At 36.5% G+C, this 16,238-nt stretch overlaps 1 protein-coding gene and 1 long non-coding RNA gene across 2 annotated transcripts; both read left to right on the top strand.

The window, feature by feature from the left end:
• Positions 1–8,967: 8,967 nt before the first annotated feature.
• LOC137073676 (uncharacterized) lies at positions 8,968–12,255 on the top strand. The gene is made up of 9 exons (XM_067442384.1): positions 8,968–9,053; positions 9,768–9,969; positions 10,065–10,140; positions 10,363–10,631; positions 10,738–10,800; positions 10,888–10,961; positions 11,050–11,303; positions 11,397–11,594; positions 12,197–12,255. The coding sequence occupies exons 1-9, from the start codon at positions 8,968–8,970 to the stop codon at positions 12,253–12,255; spliced, it is 1,281 nt and encodes a 426-aa protein (XP_067298485.1).
• Positions 12,256–12,431: 176 nt separating this feature from the next.
• Positions 12,432–13,668, top strand: LOC137073845 (uncharacterized). Its single transcript, XR_010904803.1, has 4 exons — positions 12,432–12,522; positions 12,726–12,867; positions 12,963–13,080; positions 13,184–13,668. It is a non-coding gene; the product is annotated as an uncharacterized lncRNA (long non-coding RNA).
• The last annotated feature ends 2,570 nt before the right edge of the window (positions 13,669–16,238 follow it).

Below are 16,238 nucleotides of genomic sequence, written 5' to 3'. Positions count from 1 at the left end.
GATAATGTTAAACTGCCTAATGTTACTGAATTATAAATGTGGACCCAAGACGAGCACTCAAAAAAAACTTGCACAACTACACTCTCAGAAAAAAGGTACAGTAGAGGTACAATTTTGTTACTTGGGGAACAAAACTTATAACTGTACCTTTAAATGTCCCATGGCATGGATTTTTAAATTATTTTATAATGTTTCCTGAGGTGTACTTATATTTTTAGTATGTTTTTTACATCAAAAATGTCATAATTTAGAAATAAAGGTATACACTTATATAACACTGATCTCCATAATGGTGACTTAAAAAAGGTGACTCTTTCCTTCAGTGATTCTGCTTGTTATCATCAGGTGTTCATCACTAATGGCCAATCATCACTTAATTGATCTCTTAATTAACTTTAACACTTCTTCAGAGTTACTTTGAACACTCTTGAGTGTGGAGCCAAATAAACTCTGAGGAGAGTTAATTTAACACTGGAGTTTTTGCTGTGTACACATCAGAACTCACCCAGATCCCAGATCAGGCATTAATGAGCACTGTTACTCACTGTTTGTGGCAGTGCTGTCAAATCCATATGGTAAAGCCTGTGCAGTTTATCGCGACTGATAATCTGAATCCATTCTCTACTAATTTGCTGGGCGGGCAAAGCAGAGGAAGCGGAGGAAACTGATAATAACTGAACTGAATATAATAATAAATCATATTCACCAACAATACTTCCTTGCCCCAGATCAGACATTCTGAATTCAGATCTTTAAATACATTCTAGGGGGAAAACACTTTGACGCACACAGATATCAATAATCAGAATATGAATCTCAAAAATGTGTTTCCTTCATGAATCAATGCTGCAGATTTTGATGATGCATCCACATACTTAATGCTGCAATGCATGCTGGGTGCCATGAGTTTTATACTGTGGTGGTTTAGTAGGGATGGAGCTAAACTCTGCAGGACATCAAATCTCTAGGACTGGACTTGCCTATCCCTGAAATGTACCCTAAGGCATGGGTGTCCAACTCTGGTCCTGGAGCGCTATCACCCTGCAGATTTTAACTCCAACTTGAATCAAACAAACCTGAACCAGCTAATCATTGTTTTCAGGGCTGCTTGATAATTACTGACAGGTATGTTGGAGCAGGGTTGGAAATGCTTCCTGCAGACAATGGAGCTGAAGGATGTGTCCAGGAGGGTCCGGACTGCCGGCAGAGCAGACCGAGGGCCACACCAAATCCTTCCTCCATACTACACTCACTGACTGGGAAAGGAAGAGGGAGAGAGAGACAGAGGAAGAGGCAGAGGTGTTTGTTTTTGTGACAAATGGGGACATTCTATAAGCGTAATGGTTTTTATACTGTACAAACCGTATTTTCTATTACCCTTACACTGCCCCTAAACTTACCCATCATAGGAAACATTCAGCACTTTCTAAGAAAACCTCCTCCTGTATGATTTATAAGCATTTTGAAAAGTGGGGACATTGGTAATGTCCTCATATTTCACCCTCTCCTGTATTACCTATACACATTTTTTTCCTTATATGTCACAAAAAACATGCCCCCCCCCCCCTCGTCTTTATATATGAAATCTGTCATTATGTCGAATTTAAAGACATTAGCAGCCACTTATACAATTGATGAATAATTCTACTGACAGTAAGATAGAGTAAGATAAGAACAGAGTGATGAAGCATGGATTCAGGATAATAACTTAATGGATGCTGTACACATAATGAAAGACTTTGAAAATGTAATAGATGTAACATCAGTCACTCACATTGAATTATGAGCAGAAAGATCAGAGGAAGAGGAGGAGCCATTCTGACTGACATCACCATAGCAACACCTACAACAACCAATAAACAATCAGCTACTGTTTTAAAATACTGTAAACAGCCGGTAATTTGCTGAACATTGAGGATGTTTCTTTTAATCAAATGTTATGGATCACTAAAGACTCCAGATAAAAAAAAAAATATTTCATTAAGCTAAACATTTTCAATAAATCAAGCAAGAACAACAAAATCACAATAAATTAGCTAAGGCAGGATGTTTTTAGCCTGGTCTTACCAGACTCTCGTACATTTAATTTGTACTCTGCAAAAAGAGATGTGTTAAAAAACAACACACTGAGTGTGTTGATGGTATTTTGACACATGTCGTGTAGATATAACACACAACGTGTGTTGGAATGTTATTCTGGATAGAACAGCAGTGGGTGTTTTGGCAGCCAATCACATCCTGTCTTTTTCAAATGCTTTGGCCGCTTTTCACTTATTGCTAACCAGACTGCCTTTATTTCTGTCAGACAGAAGCTCTTATTGAGACTAAAAGGATTTAGTCTTGACGAAACATTAAATATTTGATTTGAAGTCACCAGAATCGTGATCAGTGGCTTCTTTATTTGAGCTCTTGACCCTTAACTCTTTCACTTCAGCTTATCTCTGATGATGTTATCATTACATGCATTTGTAGAGCTTGGCAAGTGTTTGATATTAGTGATTACTATAATACAACATGTGTTGTCCCTGAGCACACACACTACATGTGTTAAAATCTACACTTTGATTGAGTTGATAGAGTCATAGAGTTTGAAACGTGGTATTTTGTGTGCACATGCATTCTGTACTTGACTACGGAATAACTGCTTAGTAATTTAGTTTCACTTTATTTTTAAAGTTCCATCTGAGTATGTAAATTACCTGACAGAATTTCTGTGTTAAATGACACATTTATTGTGTCAAATTTGACACAACACGTGTTGTCCCTGAGCACACTCACTACATGTGTTAAAAATGACATGTTGTGTCAGTTTTAACACATCTCTTTTTAGAGTGTACATAGAGTCTGGCCACTCTCCATTGACAAACGTTTACTTCCACGAAGGTGGTAACTCTGTTGAGGTTTAAAACTATTGGATCTGCCATAAACAATCCTTAACTTTTGGTCATGATGTATGTCTTGCGCCCTTCGCCTGTTTCACACAAATCCATCAAAATAAATGTGCAGGCCACCTCAGTGATAAAACCATAGGATAAAACCTAAAACTCGATTGTGATTGTGTTATTCACGGTGGAGGGGGGGAGTTTTGTGATCGGGAACGCTGCCGTGGTCCGTAAAATGATTGTGTGCTGTAAATAAAATGACATGCTGTTGTTACCGGCCTCAGACCTAGGGGATATCTGGGCAGGCAGCAAATGATACACAGGCAGTGTGCACTGTGGATCGGTGATTACACTGTGAAAAAAACACGAGAGGACAGGTTTGATCTCTTTCCACAGCGGCAGTCAATTTATTACTTATAATTTCTCTTTAAATCTCTTTTCCCTTTAAAAGGATTTAACATTTCAAAACTTTGACACTCTTAAAGTGCATTTGGTGAAAGACAAGTTAACAAAGAACAAATATACAAAAATACATAGTAGTTGTATGCAAAACATACCAGTTTGTATTATTATGCATGTATGCTTATATGCAGGTCAACATTATATGCATTTAGAATCTGGCATAAATTTACATTATAAATCAGATACTGTATAATACAAAAAAATGTCAAAATGCACACAAAGAGTTTATCAAAAGACCAGAAAGTGTAAAAGACCAGATTTCAGAAGAAAATACATTAGATGTCATTTCACTTGCTGTATCAATTTGATATAATTGGTCTCTTATTTAACTCATGCACATACATACAAAATACATGTGCTGACCACTCAAAATGGCGACTGAAACGACAATACAACATATTCTCAGAAACGTAATTCTAAAACACTTTTAAAAAAGAAGATATTGACATAAACTCAATATTTCAGCATGATATACACTTTTCTAATGTCAATCAATATAAACCATGCATGAAATACGATTAAACTCATTTTAGCTGTCTTTTATTATCTTTTGTAAATTAAAACTCTTTTTCTAGATTAAATACACTTTCCAACTCACTTAAACTCTATGCATAACACTTGTTCATTTACCCAAGTTCAATGAAATTAACCTTTTATTTAGTAATGTTCATACCTGTGAAAAAAACACGAGAGGACAGGTTTGATGTCTTTCAACAGCGGCAGTCAGTTTATTACTGAGCACGCTGAACTGGGGGAAGTAACTCTCTCGCGTCTTTCATGTGCGCAAAATGCGCCATCTAGTGGTGTGGTGGCGTAGTGCTACAAAGATATATAAACTCAGGTCTTAATAGAACAATACCCCTTTTGTGGAAAGGAAAATAAAATAAAACTTTACGAAATGTGTACATATTAATGGGGGGTGGAACAACTTATATATTACATTTTCTTAACCCCTTACACTGTCATTACAAAAGTCATATGCTTGGTATGATACGAATAAATGCTGTCGTAAATAACGGACCAATTCAAACGTTTACGTACTTTTTTTTTTAATATGTTTGAGCGATGAAATATGTTGCTCTTGCAAATCCTTGCCAGCATGCTAAAGAAATACAAGTCTAGAAATGCATCCAAATAACAGCAAAGCGCAACCGTACGGTGCTCTGCAGTGGTCAAAAAGGATATAAAGAGTGAATTTTGAAATGATATATTCTTGAAAACTCAGAGACATGGATTCGGACAACTATTACATCACCACACGACCTCAGTGTTTGTCAAAAGCAGTAGGTAACTCGGCCGGGGATTTTTACGTGGGTGGTGGGAGACGAACAACCATAAAATAACTGACCAGTCCCTGTAACTTAAATGATGGCAATACCTTCCGACCCCATGAGAAACAATTACTGTCTGAATACAGCAACTCCCTCATCACTAACAGCGCGAGCCGGAAAAACAAACTTTTCCCGAATTCACCATGTTGGGGAGGAGGGCCACAACATCATGGCCACCAACAAACCCCAGTAAAGATTGTTCTTGCTCCGTCTTTAACTTCTGGATATCCGGCAGCGGTGCCACAACGGAATTAATGGTTTTATTCGCATCTTTCTCCGCCATTATTACTGAATTACAACTCTAGCTAGACTACAACTAGTGCATGACATCATTGTCATCGTTCTCAGCCACTCATTCTGTTTGCTGATTGGACCGGTAATAATTTGTTCAGAGAAAACCTAAGAATACACAGCAGTCCCAGACGTAGTACTGAAGGAAAATGAAAACTGAGCGGAAGTATGTAGGAGGGCAGAGCCAGGCTAGGACATTTTATAGTGTTTTGCAAAAGTAATGTGACTGGGTGAAGTAAAAGCAGAGAAATATGGAATAGTTTTACTGTGTTTCGTTGAGTCTCTTATCCATCAGAAATGATGAAAACAGACACCAAACTGAGAAAGCAGGATATCAGAGAAGTTTCCTCATGAGCTCTTAATGTTTACCTGCTTCTGTTCTGTCTCTTTCTGCATCGACACCTTCAGATCAGCATGAGACTTTAACAAACTTATTAAAAAAACTGACAATGCAAACAATAAAACAATTCAAAACAATGTAATGAAGACACAAGCCAATAAAAATAAAGGGCGTCAACCTTAAAATTCTTTAACAAATCAACACTTTAAACCCCCAGACAGGATTCAGTGACAATTTACAGCAATAAACAGCAGCAAGATAAAGTCATTTTATGAGAAACCAAAGAGCGTTATCTACAGACCAAACATATAACAGAAACAATTAATAATCTTGGAGAGAGTTTCATCGTGTTGACTTTCATAACCGAATGCGACACACAGTTTGAAAGCTGAATGGAGAGTGACTGACAGCCGCAGCCGAGAGTAGCATGCATTGATGTGAACTTGAGTTTAATGACTTAAATATTCATCTGTACTCGCATTAAACTATGGAATGGCTTCAGAACACTTATAATATAGTGCAGGAGTCGTTGATGCTTTATAATGTTTTGTGCCTTTTGTGGGGCACTGGGGCTTAACAATAGCACAGAATATTATACGCACAGTATCGAATTTGGATCAGTCCTGTCTGTCCGATACCGATGCATCCCTACAATAAACCCCCAGACAGGATTCAGTGACTTCATATCCACTTCCACAAATGCCTGAAGATGAGATCTGCAGCACAGATTATGAAGTCCACTGAATCTGTATAAACAATACAGCAAAGTGTTTCTGAAGTGTTGCTGCAGCATCAGTGACTCAAAAATGTGAGACGAGTCGTGTGTCTCATGAGTCTGATATGAGATTTACAGTTGCAAAAATGTAAAAGAATAACTCAGAGTGCTGCCCAAACTGTTAATAATTGTGATTTCAGTGATGTTTGACCATTGAAATAGGAAACTAGGAAATGTCCCTATGGTTTCCACTCCTAAAATGTGGTCACCTTATCCATGTGTGTGTGTTTCTTCTGTTATCTTCATGGGAAATGATTAGCCATGGCCTTTTGTTCCCTTCAGGTTTTTTTGTTTTTTTTTTGTTGCCAAAGTGAAACTGAAAGTAAACAGAGCTCTGCAGGAAAACTCTTGATATACATGAAAAGGCACCAGGATGTCTCTCTCTCTCTCTCTCTCTCTCTCTCTCTCTCTCTCTCTCTCTCTCTCTCTCTCTCTCTCTCTCTCTCTCTCTCTCTCTCTCTCTCTCTCTCTCTCTCTCTCAGAGGACAGAGAAAAACAACTACAACTGAGTTCAGCCAAAGCCTTAGAAGAAATCATTTTAGTTATATTTTAACTCTAACATTTACATTAATAATCTAACATTAATAATACTGACTGTTTTTTCGCTTTGGGGTACCAAAGGTATCTTATGTCAACCAAGTGAAAAGAGTGTTGTATTGTTATAAATGGAAACATGTTTTATGTGCTTATATAGCCTAGCTTTTATTATGTATATGTAGTTTTTTTTTTTGTGTGTTCTTTTTTTTGGGGGGGGGGGGGGGGGGTTGTAATGTAATTGTTTTATAATATTTGTAATTAAAAGAGGTTTAAAAGTCAAGTCTCTCTCTCTCTCTCTCTCTCTCTCTCTCTCTCTCTCTCTCTCTCTCTCTCTCTCTCTCTCTCTCTCTCTCTCTCTCTCTCTCTCTCTCTCTCTCTCAGAATTTAGCCACAGCCTTAGATTAAATCATTTTAGCTATATTTTATGTGTTTATATTGTATGTGTTTGTATTTCTGTTTTTTGTTGTTGTATATATATATATAACAGGGCACAAAGCTCCCGTTCCACATCATCCCATGTACTTATTTTTTGATGTAAGTACATAGTACTTAAGGCCACCTAAAGTGGGGCCAAAATACCTTATGACCCCACGGGAAACAATTAGGTCTGAATAAGGCTATAGTTGATTTTGCAGATATTGGACAGTTACAGAAATTACAAAAAAAACTATATGTGCCTCCAGAAAACACAGCCTCTTCTGTGTGCGTAACACATGTGAACTGGTTTAAGGTATTGACAACAGACAGCACAACTAGCTAAATGAGTGCAGGCAACTGAGAACTTTGTTCAGCCAGTGGGTTTTAGTGTTTTAGCAATTGAGAAAAACTAATAAAAATCATTCAAAAACAGCCCCATAATACAGTAAATACAACTTTAAGTACCTTTGGCACCAATTACAGCCTAAAGATTGAAACTTCCGGTGGACATTATATGGTTCAGTTGACACCAGTTTTTACTAATATCTTTAGAGCATCCTATAATTCTGGTATTGTCCCCACTCTATGGAAAATATGTTATTATGAAGGTAAAATAATGCCATAAAGAATTGCAAGCGTAGGGTAAGATTTGTGAAAGTGTACATAAGATTGCAAGTGTAAATTAAATTTGCATGCGCAAGATAAGTTTTGTAAAGGTGTAAATCGTTTTTCAAGTGTAAGAAAAAAATATTTGCAGCATTTTACTGTTATTCGTAAGTGTAATTCATGTATTGTGAAACTGCAGCTTCATGTTAACGCAAATAAATATGATCTGCATTCTTATGACTTCCATTTTTTTGCACTTACACTTTTGACATGACTATTTCGCCAAAACACGGCCAAAATCCTGTGAACATCGATTTGCAAGCGAAAATATCAGAATCAAGAACTGCAAAAAGATTTACCGTGTAAAACAACCTTTGTGTAAAAAAAAATAAACTGTTGCAACTGTCTAAATCACTCGTTGTGTACGTAGGGCAAAAAAAGTCCCCGAAATAAACCGACTTGTACAGTTCTGCCTTTCCTTCAGCTGCGCTTACAATTTGGCACGAATCTCTCACTCGACTGAGTTTTGCAAGCGTGAGGAGGAGGGCGGGTCCACCTTCTTCTGTAGCCGATTTACTCTTATCTGATTGGTTCAACAAACGCGCCAGGACAGGAGACATCCTGACTGATTTATCTCTGCAGAGAATATCGTCCTCGCCGACAGAATGGTACTTTTAATGCACACACAAACATATAATAATAAATATATTATATATTTAAATCCTTTGTTTAGTTAAGTTGATTCCATTAAGTTCCATTAAGATTCCATTAAGCCATTAAGCTGACTCCCGTGTGTTTATTCTGAATTTCGAGCTGGTGTTAAGAAAGAAAAACAATTATTGGATTGGTTTGACATTTGCATTGAAATTATGTATCATATAATCTGCTTAGACCATTGAGCTGATGCTATACTATCTAAATTATACCAAATCTTTGACAATTAAAACTATTTTCATAGCTCTTTTATTGTACTACTCTGCATCAGATTCAGTTGCTAGTTCCCAGTATCATCAGTGCTCATCCCAACAATCCCATAATAATATTCCATATAGAAGTCTGCCATTTAAGTTGTCCAGATGATGATGCATGAGGTAATCAGTAGGCCGTTGAAATACAGTAGAAGTGGTTACTACTCTGATTACTTTTCAGGAGCAGACCCATCAAGATAGGCTACAAAATGCATTAAAACATTTGTTGGATTGTGTGGAAGAAGCACGCCACACACCCAGCCCCAGCCCCAGCCCCAGCCCCACCCCCACCCCTACCATCACCCGACCAGGATCCATTAGAGCAGGTTCTAGACCTGGTCATATACACACAGGGGTCATGACCTCTGCAAGTGGATCTCCGGGCAGTAATACAGGGACAAATAGGCCTCCCCCAGCACCCACTGTCAACAATGAAATGACAAGGTTAGTTATTACTTTTAAAATATTTTAACAAATTCTGTGATTTACTCACTGTTACGTGGAACACAAAATGCATTTTTGTTTTAGTCATGTTGTGGAAACATTGTTTTGTCTTTGTAAAAAATCTCAGTCAGGAAGGTCCAGATGCCAAAGGTCAGACTTAATTGATGCAGTCAATAACGCCAAGATGACAGCTGTACAACTTTTCATTTCAGTCACAGTTCTTTCTTTTTTTACAATCTTTTGACCAATCAGCTCACGTTCCACTAACTGGTAACACTAACAGGAAAAAGCAGAAAACATTAAAACCATTTAATATAACCACTTAGTGCATGTGCAGTCTTTAAATCGTAATGTTGTTGAAACAAAACATACAGTGTAGTCATAGAGACTTGAGGCCTGGTTCGTGGATTTATTTATACAGTAAATATATTTCTACAAACATATATTTTATGTCTAATAAAATTATACCATTCCCCAGTCACCACTTGTGCTCAGACAACAAAAGCTGACAACAATTTCTTTTTGTGTTCCACAAAAGGTAGAAAGCCATAGGTTTATATTTATGTAACAATGAGTAAATTACAGCTGAACTACTTCTTTAATATTATAAACTTGTATTAATTTTGTACAAAGATATATTAGTTATGTGTTTGCTATATCTCAGTGTAAATTACAGTTGACATTGTATGTGCTGATTTAAACCATTTTTTATAGATCCTTTCCTGGACTGTTTTTAAAAAAACAAGGAAAACGGCGTTTTCCAGAAACCAAATCCATACGAACAGTCTCCATACAATTCTTTCTGCTCCCAGAGCATACTGACAGAACCCCTAAGGGGTCAGAGGAGCTTAGGTTGCTTCAGGCAGGTCTTGGACGAAGGGTCGTGTCATTGCCAGAAAATGCTACTCACAAAGAGGTAGTGTACTTCCGCATAATGTGCTCAGTTTTCACGTTACAGAGTAAGGTAATTCTGTGACTGTTCTTCATTTTTCCTCTTGATTCTTTATTTAGATTGTCAGTATCCTCGAAGAGGAGTACCATAAAATAAAGCAACTAGCTGGTGGTTGGCTTTGCTATAAAGCTTCAGGTATGGGGATTGTTGTTTGATTTTATAGGAAAGCTAAGTTCCAGAGCACTATCAATAGTAATTACAATAGAATATTTATCTGTTCAGCAAATGCAGGAACATTTTAATACATGCCGAAAGTTGTCAGCCATTTTACAGTGCATTAATTTAATGTTTATTTCAATATTATGAATCATGTCTATGTCTTCTACTTAATAAAATAGAATTTTCTTTAAAAACAAGGTGGATGTGGGCAAAGAAAACTGACTGTGGTGCCACCTGACTCTGAGGGCTATTCAACCAAGTGTTTAAAAGCGGCATCTAGCAACGGAAAGATCACAATATACATTGTTCCACTTCAAGACACAATAGACAGTACACCATTATCTCCAGATGCAGCAGTATTTGAGAAGATGCCCAAATCTGTTTGCAAAAAGTGTGGAGTCACCATGCCACTTCAAGTTTTAGCTCTCCACATTGACAATTGTGCACAAGAGTCAGAGAATGCATCAGTAAGTTTGTTTAAAAGATTGAATAAATATGTCATAGTTCACCATCCTACTTTACTATCTTTATGCACATTTTCCCATTAAGAATTTAAATTTTTTTCTCTAATAGGAAGAAAGTCCTGATGAAGACATCATTTATGTCAGTGAGGAAAAAAAAATCAAATCCAGCATGGTTTGTAAAATCAAAACATTTAAAAGTATAATTATTAATGTTATTACTTTGAACACATTTGAAACACATTTGATCTGCTGATTATAGGAACTATGTCCTGTTTGTGGAGGTTCTTTTCCAGAAGACATGATGGAATTCCACGCTAGTATCTGTGTGGATAAGTATGTTAAAGTGTAGTTTACACATGCATGGGCTGGTTGTTTTCTGTACAGCATAGAGGAAATGTAGAAACATTTTTTTTTTGTCAAGTTGCTCTAGAGAAATGGAGAACTTTTCAGAGTGGACTGAGGATGCTGTGGCTGCATCATCCTACAGCAGAGAAGGTGGAGAGAATGCTGCATCTGAGCAGCCAGAGGTAGTTCAACCATCCAACAGCAGAGAAGGGGGTGGGGATGCTGTAGCTGGACCATCTAACAGAAGAGGTGATGAGGATGCTGTAGCTGGACCATCTAACAGAAGAGGTGATGAGGATGCTGTAGCTGGACCATCTCCTGAAAGAGAAGGTGGAGTGGATGAAATAAGAATAATGGTTGACATTGACAGTTTTAAAAGATTTGTACAAAACAGTATACAGAATGTTTTGCTTACAACTTCAGATTGGAGGAATATAACTGATCCAAAAGTGGCTGCAGAGGTGTTCAAAACACAGCTACTGAATACTGAAGTGTGGGGACAACCCCTGCGTTTCATGTTAGATCTCAGGGAAGACCTAGAGGACCAGGACAGAGAGATCATTTCTTTCTACAAGCGCCCAAACATCAACTGGTCTAGGCCATTTTCGTGTATCCTCAGAGGTAATATTTTCTCTATTTTAGGAGTTATTAAAGTACACTGATAATGTATCAATAAAAATAGTAAACACATGTCTGGTATGTTGAAAAGTTGTTACCTTTAAAGGATTAGTTCACCCAAAAATGTAAATTCTTCATTTTACATTTTAGTTGAACTAACCCTTTACACTTCATCTTTAACAGGTGATGCTGCAACTGGCGAGGGAGTGAACCGCCATGTTTTTAGTACTGTAGTTTTAAAACTCACTAAAGGCTTCACAATCAATTTAGGTAAGACATGTAAAATGTGTATTCCAAATTCCAATTATTTTACACACAAAAAGATAATAGACCAATATGAATGCTTTGCTTTAGTAATTTTATATATCTTAACTAAGTTAACATTTTAAATTTTTTAATTTAACTGTGGTAATTTAGTGGCCAAAAGTTATTTCACAAACCTCTTCTGTAGGTAACACAGGAACAACTTTATTATTTGAGGGTGAGCCAGACCATCTCGTGCCTTCCACCTCGCAAATTCTAGTTGAGAGTGATCTCTTCTTAATGGCCGGGAGAATGGTTGGCCACTCCTTCATTCATAGTGGTCCTTGTTTGTCTGGGGTCAGTTCTGCAGTTTTACATGTCTTACTTGGAAGACCAACAGAAACTGCCACCATACAGCTAGAAGACTGCCCAGACCTCGATCACCGAGAGACTATACAGTTGGTGTGCAAATGTTTGGTTCTAAACCACTTATGAAACTACAATTCACGCGTACATGTACATTTTATTTGAAATTTAACAAGGAAAATGTTTCCTACAGCTTGAGGGAGATGCTGAGCTTTCAGATAAGGACAAGAAAGCCATCCTAGACTTGGCTCTTTCTTGGGACCTTCCTGGTGTCACAAATGATAATAGGCATTGGCTCTTCAACCGACTTCTCCATCATGCTGTAATTTACAGATTTGATTTCTTCTTACCTACATGTATTGCACCACAATTGAAATAAAATGTATTTTATCTTAACCATTAAAATTAAAATTTATTCATGGTTTACTGTAGATTATTTATCATATCGCGTATTTTATAGTATTGTAGGTATAGTTTAAAAAGCAGTTTAATTACAATTAATCTAAGGGTTATTTTGTTTTACAGGTCCTTGGAAGGACCATTCGTCAGATCAAACAATTCAGACGTGGTTTAAAAGACACAAACGTTTGGTCACTGCTGCAAGAACGTCCAGATGTTGTCCCTTTGATGTTCCCTAGGACATTTAGAATCTGCATGCTCTGCTCAGGTATTATTACTTAAATATTTTGTATTATTGGATTAACATATTTTGGTTTAAATCTATAATTTGCCATTCATCTGTTTAATATTATTTAAATAAAGACTATCCTGGACAATATCATATGGCCTGCTGAGGAGGAAGAGGATGAAGATGAGGATACATACTCCCTTCACATTAAATGTCGCATTGCAGAGTACTTCCGCCGTTTCATTGAAAGTGGTATGATAGCTATTCTTTCTTGAACCCAAACTTATTTCAAAATTTAACAAATGAATTTACACACACACACACAATTTTTTTATTTTTTTATTTTGCTTCTAAGCAAGTCCTGGTACACTTCAACAACTTGTGAAGTTCTGGGTTGGATGGGAGCTTCCCTCACATGGCATGAAGGTTGAAGTGGTCCGTGCTAATCATCCAAGATCATCAACATGCTTTCAAATCCTACGTTTACCTGGTCACTACAGTACATTTAATGAGTTTTCTATGGACCTGGAGGCTTGTATTGCAACGTGTGACACTGGATTTGGGTTGGCGTAAAGGGGTGATCTGCATCACTTATGAATTGGCATAAATGTTCTTCTTAGCCAAATATTCATAATGTATCAGATTCAGTTAAAATATTGTTCTGCAGATAACACACCACCTGATAAGTGACAGTTCAGAAACTTTAACTAATGTTGAAAAATACCGATATGTTGAACCCTACCGTTGAAAGTAATGAGGTCATTAAAGGGATTTGCATGACTTGTTTAATTTGCCAAACACAATGTACCAAAATGTTTTTCTTAAAATACATATCTGTGATCCTGGTAATGTAAATGTTATGGTACAATTGATAATAATAATAAAAAACAGTCAAAGACTTTTCAGAGATTTGTTTTAATTAACAATGTATTCAGACATTAAACAGATGTAAAATGCTTCCAACTTTACTAACTACCAGATTTTGTCTTGAACTGTAATTCTTTACATATGCACATTGAAATGTTGTTGCACATACTGTACAACTGAAATATAAATATCACGGCCAAAAGATTCTGATGGCCCCATTGGGTCTATTGCAACCCTAAGTTCCCCAAATGCCTCTGCAGTTAGTGGGCACTCTATTTCTGGTACCTGGATCCCAGAGTCAGGTTCTTCAGGGAGGCCACTGCTTTCCCAGTCAATCAAGGGAATGTTGATCTCCTATATAACGGAGAAAAAATATACGAAACAATTGACACATGCTTCCTGGATGCAAAACTCCTTAAGGTTTTCAAAAATACCTTCACACTTTAACTGAATAGTCATTATAGTAATATACATAATACTAATTATATATATACTATATATGTACTACTGTGAATTAGTATTACAATTTATATTAACTGTTTACTATTTGAATATATTTTTAAATGTTTATTCATGTGATAAAGCTGAGTTTATCATCATTACTCCAGTCTTCAGTGTCACATGATCATTCACTAATCACTCTCATATGAGGATCTGATGATCAACACACATTTATGATTATTATCAACACTGTAAAAAAATGCTGTAAAAAAACGGCCACATTTTGACAGTAAAATACTGTTTTCCATTAAAACAGTAATATACTGTAGAAAACAATGCATTCTGGGTAATATTTGTCTTTTTCGAGAAAATAACCAACAGTAATATACTGTGAATTAACACGCTTAAAGTCGACACTCAGAGGCTGTGTTCAAAATCACTCCCTATCCCCTTATTCACTATTCCCTACACTAGTTCACTGATATAGACCACTCGACAGAGAGAGAGGAAAGAAGAGAGTGAGTTCAGACACTGATGAACACCTGCTGTTATCACTGAAGGAAAGAGAAACATGATTTCATCAACTGAAGATAAAAGAAGACATTAAATCTCTGAAGATCTCATCAGAGGATTAAACAACTCCACAAACAGCATTACCAGCTTCACACATTACTAACCAGACTGACTTTATTTCTGTCAGACGACTACAGAAGCTCTTATTGAGAATTATCAGATGATGTTTGATTGTTTCTTCTGACGTTACCATTATGGTGATCAGTGTTTGCTTTAGTTGGGCTCTTGAACATTGACACAATAACATTAGTTTTTCTCTCGCTGTTGTAACGGTGTGTTTTCAATACATGTGTTATAGCAAGCAAAGCTGAGAAAAAAACATGAGTTGGTTATGTTGACTATTTAATAATAGTTTAATTCAGTAATAATTTACTAGTCTTATCTATAAACATGTAGTTGACGCTTAATTTTTTGCAAAATTTGAACCCTACAATTTTATAACATCAGTTGCAACAACCAGATAATATGAAGAGCATGGGAACAGCTTGTGGTCAAAACATCTGGATCAATCTGACTCACATAGACATCAAGAATCGGCGTATGAATCTCAGCCGTGGTGACACTCAAAACTCCCAGCATGCATTGCGGCACAAATAAATTATGCTGCTGAATAGCCTGGTTATTTTCTTTAATTCTTATTATTTGCCTTTATTTTTGCTGCTGTTGTTGTGTTGACTTTAAGTAGTGTTTTGTGATGTTCAGAGTTGATCTGTTCATTTTTTTTATTGATTGTCACCATTGTTGAGATTCATATGCTGATTCTTCATCTCTATGTGAGTCTAAATGACAGCAGAGAGCAAAGTAATTTTTGAACTCATGACTTTAAATTATAACTAATTCCTAATCAGTGGTTGATAATTTCAGAAGGGTCCCAGTTTAATAACATAAATTAAGAATAAATGTATGCGTTTTTAAAAGAATGGGTTTGTTTGGGGAAGAAACACTGGACAAGATTAACAAGCTAAACATCCTATTACAATTATAGCAAAGCATAACCAATAACTTCTGACCATATTTTTTTTCTTGGCTTTTTTGCTACAATAAATGTGTTTAAGAAACACATAGTTATAGCAGACAAAGAAAGACTATCATTACAAAGTCAAGGGCCAAGAGCCCAACTGAAGCAAACACTGATCACGATAATGGTGACCAAATATTTTCTATAAAACATCAACACCTAAAGATCTGATAATTCTCAATAAGAGCTTCTGTAGTCGTCTGACAGAAATAAAGTCAGTCTGGTTAGTAATGTGTGAAGCTGGTAATGCTGTTTGTGGAGTTGTTTAATCCTCTGATGAGATCTTCAGAGATTTAATGTCTTCTTTTATCTTCAGTTGATTTCATCTAAAGCTGTGGCTGAAGTCAGTTGTAGTTCTTGTGTTTCTCTGTCCTTCAGTGATTCTTGTTAACAGGTGTTCTCAGTTATCACTTAATTCATCTCTTAATTATCTCATGAACTTCATCAATTCTTCAATTACTCTAACACTCTGTAGTGTGTACACTCTTCAGTGTTCATTTAAAACTGAAGA

This window comes from Pseudorasbora parva, chromosome 4 (genome assembly GCF_024679245.1).
Source record: "Pseudorasbora parva isolate DD20220531a chromosome 4, ASM2467924v1, whole genome shotgun sequence".
Lineage (NCBI taxonomy): Eukaryota > Metazoa > Chordata > Actinopteri > Cypriniformes > Gobionidae > Pseudorasbora > Pseudorasbora parva.
This window is presented reverse-complemented; position numbering and strand designations above follow the sequence as displayed.

Coding starts and splice junctions, on each gene's coding strand:
- LOC137073676 (XM_067442384.1), top strand. CDS start 8,968: ATGACCTCTGCAAGTGGATCTCCGGGCAGTAATACAGGGACAAATAGG. Junction 10,632..10,737: donor AAGAGTCAGAGAATGCATCA/GTAAGTTTGTTT, acceptor TTTCTCTAATAG/GAAGAAAGTCCTGATGAAGA. Junction 10,962..11,049: donor GCTAGTATCTGTGTGGATAA/GTATGTTAAAGT, acceptor TTTTTTGTCAAG/TTGCTCTAGAGAAATGGAGA.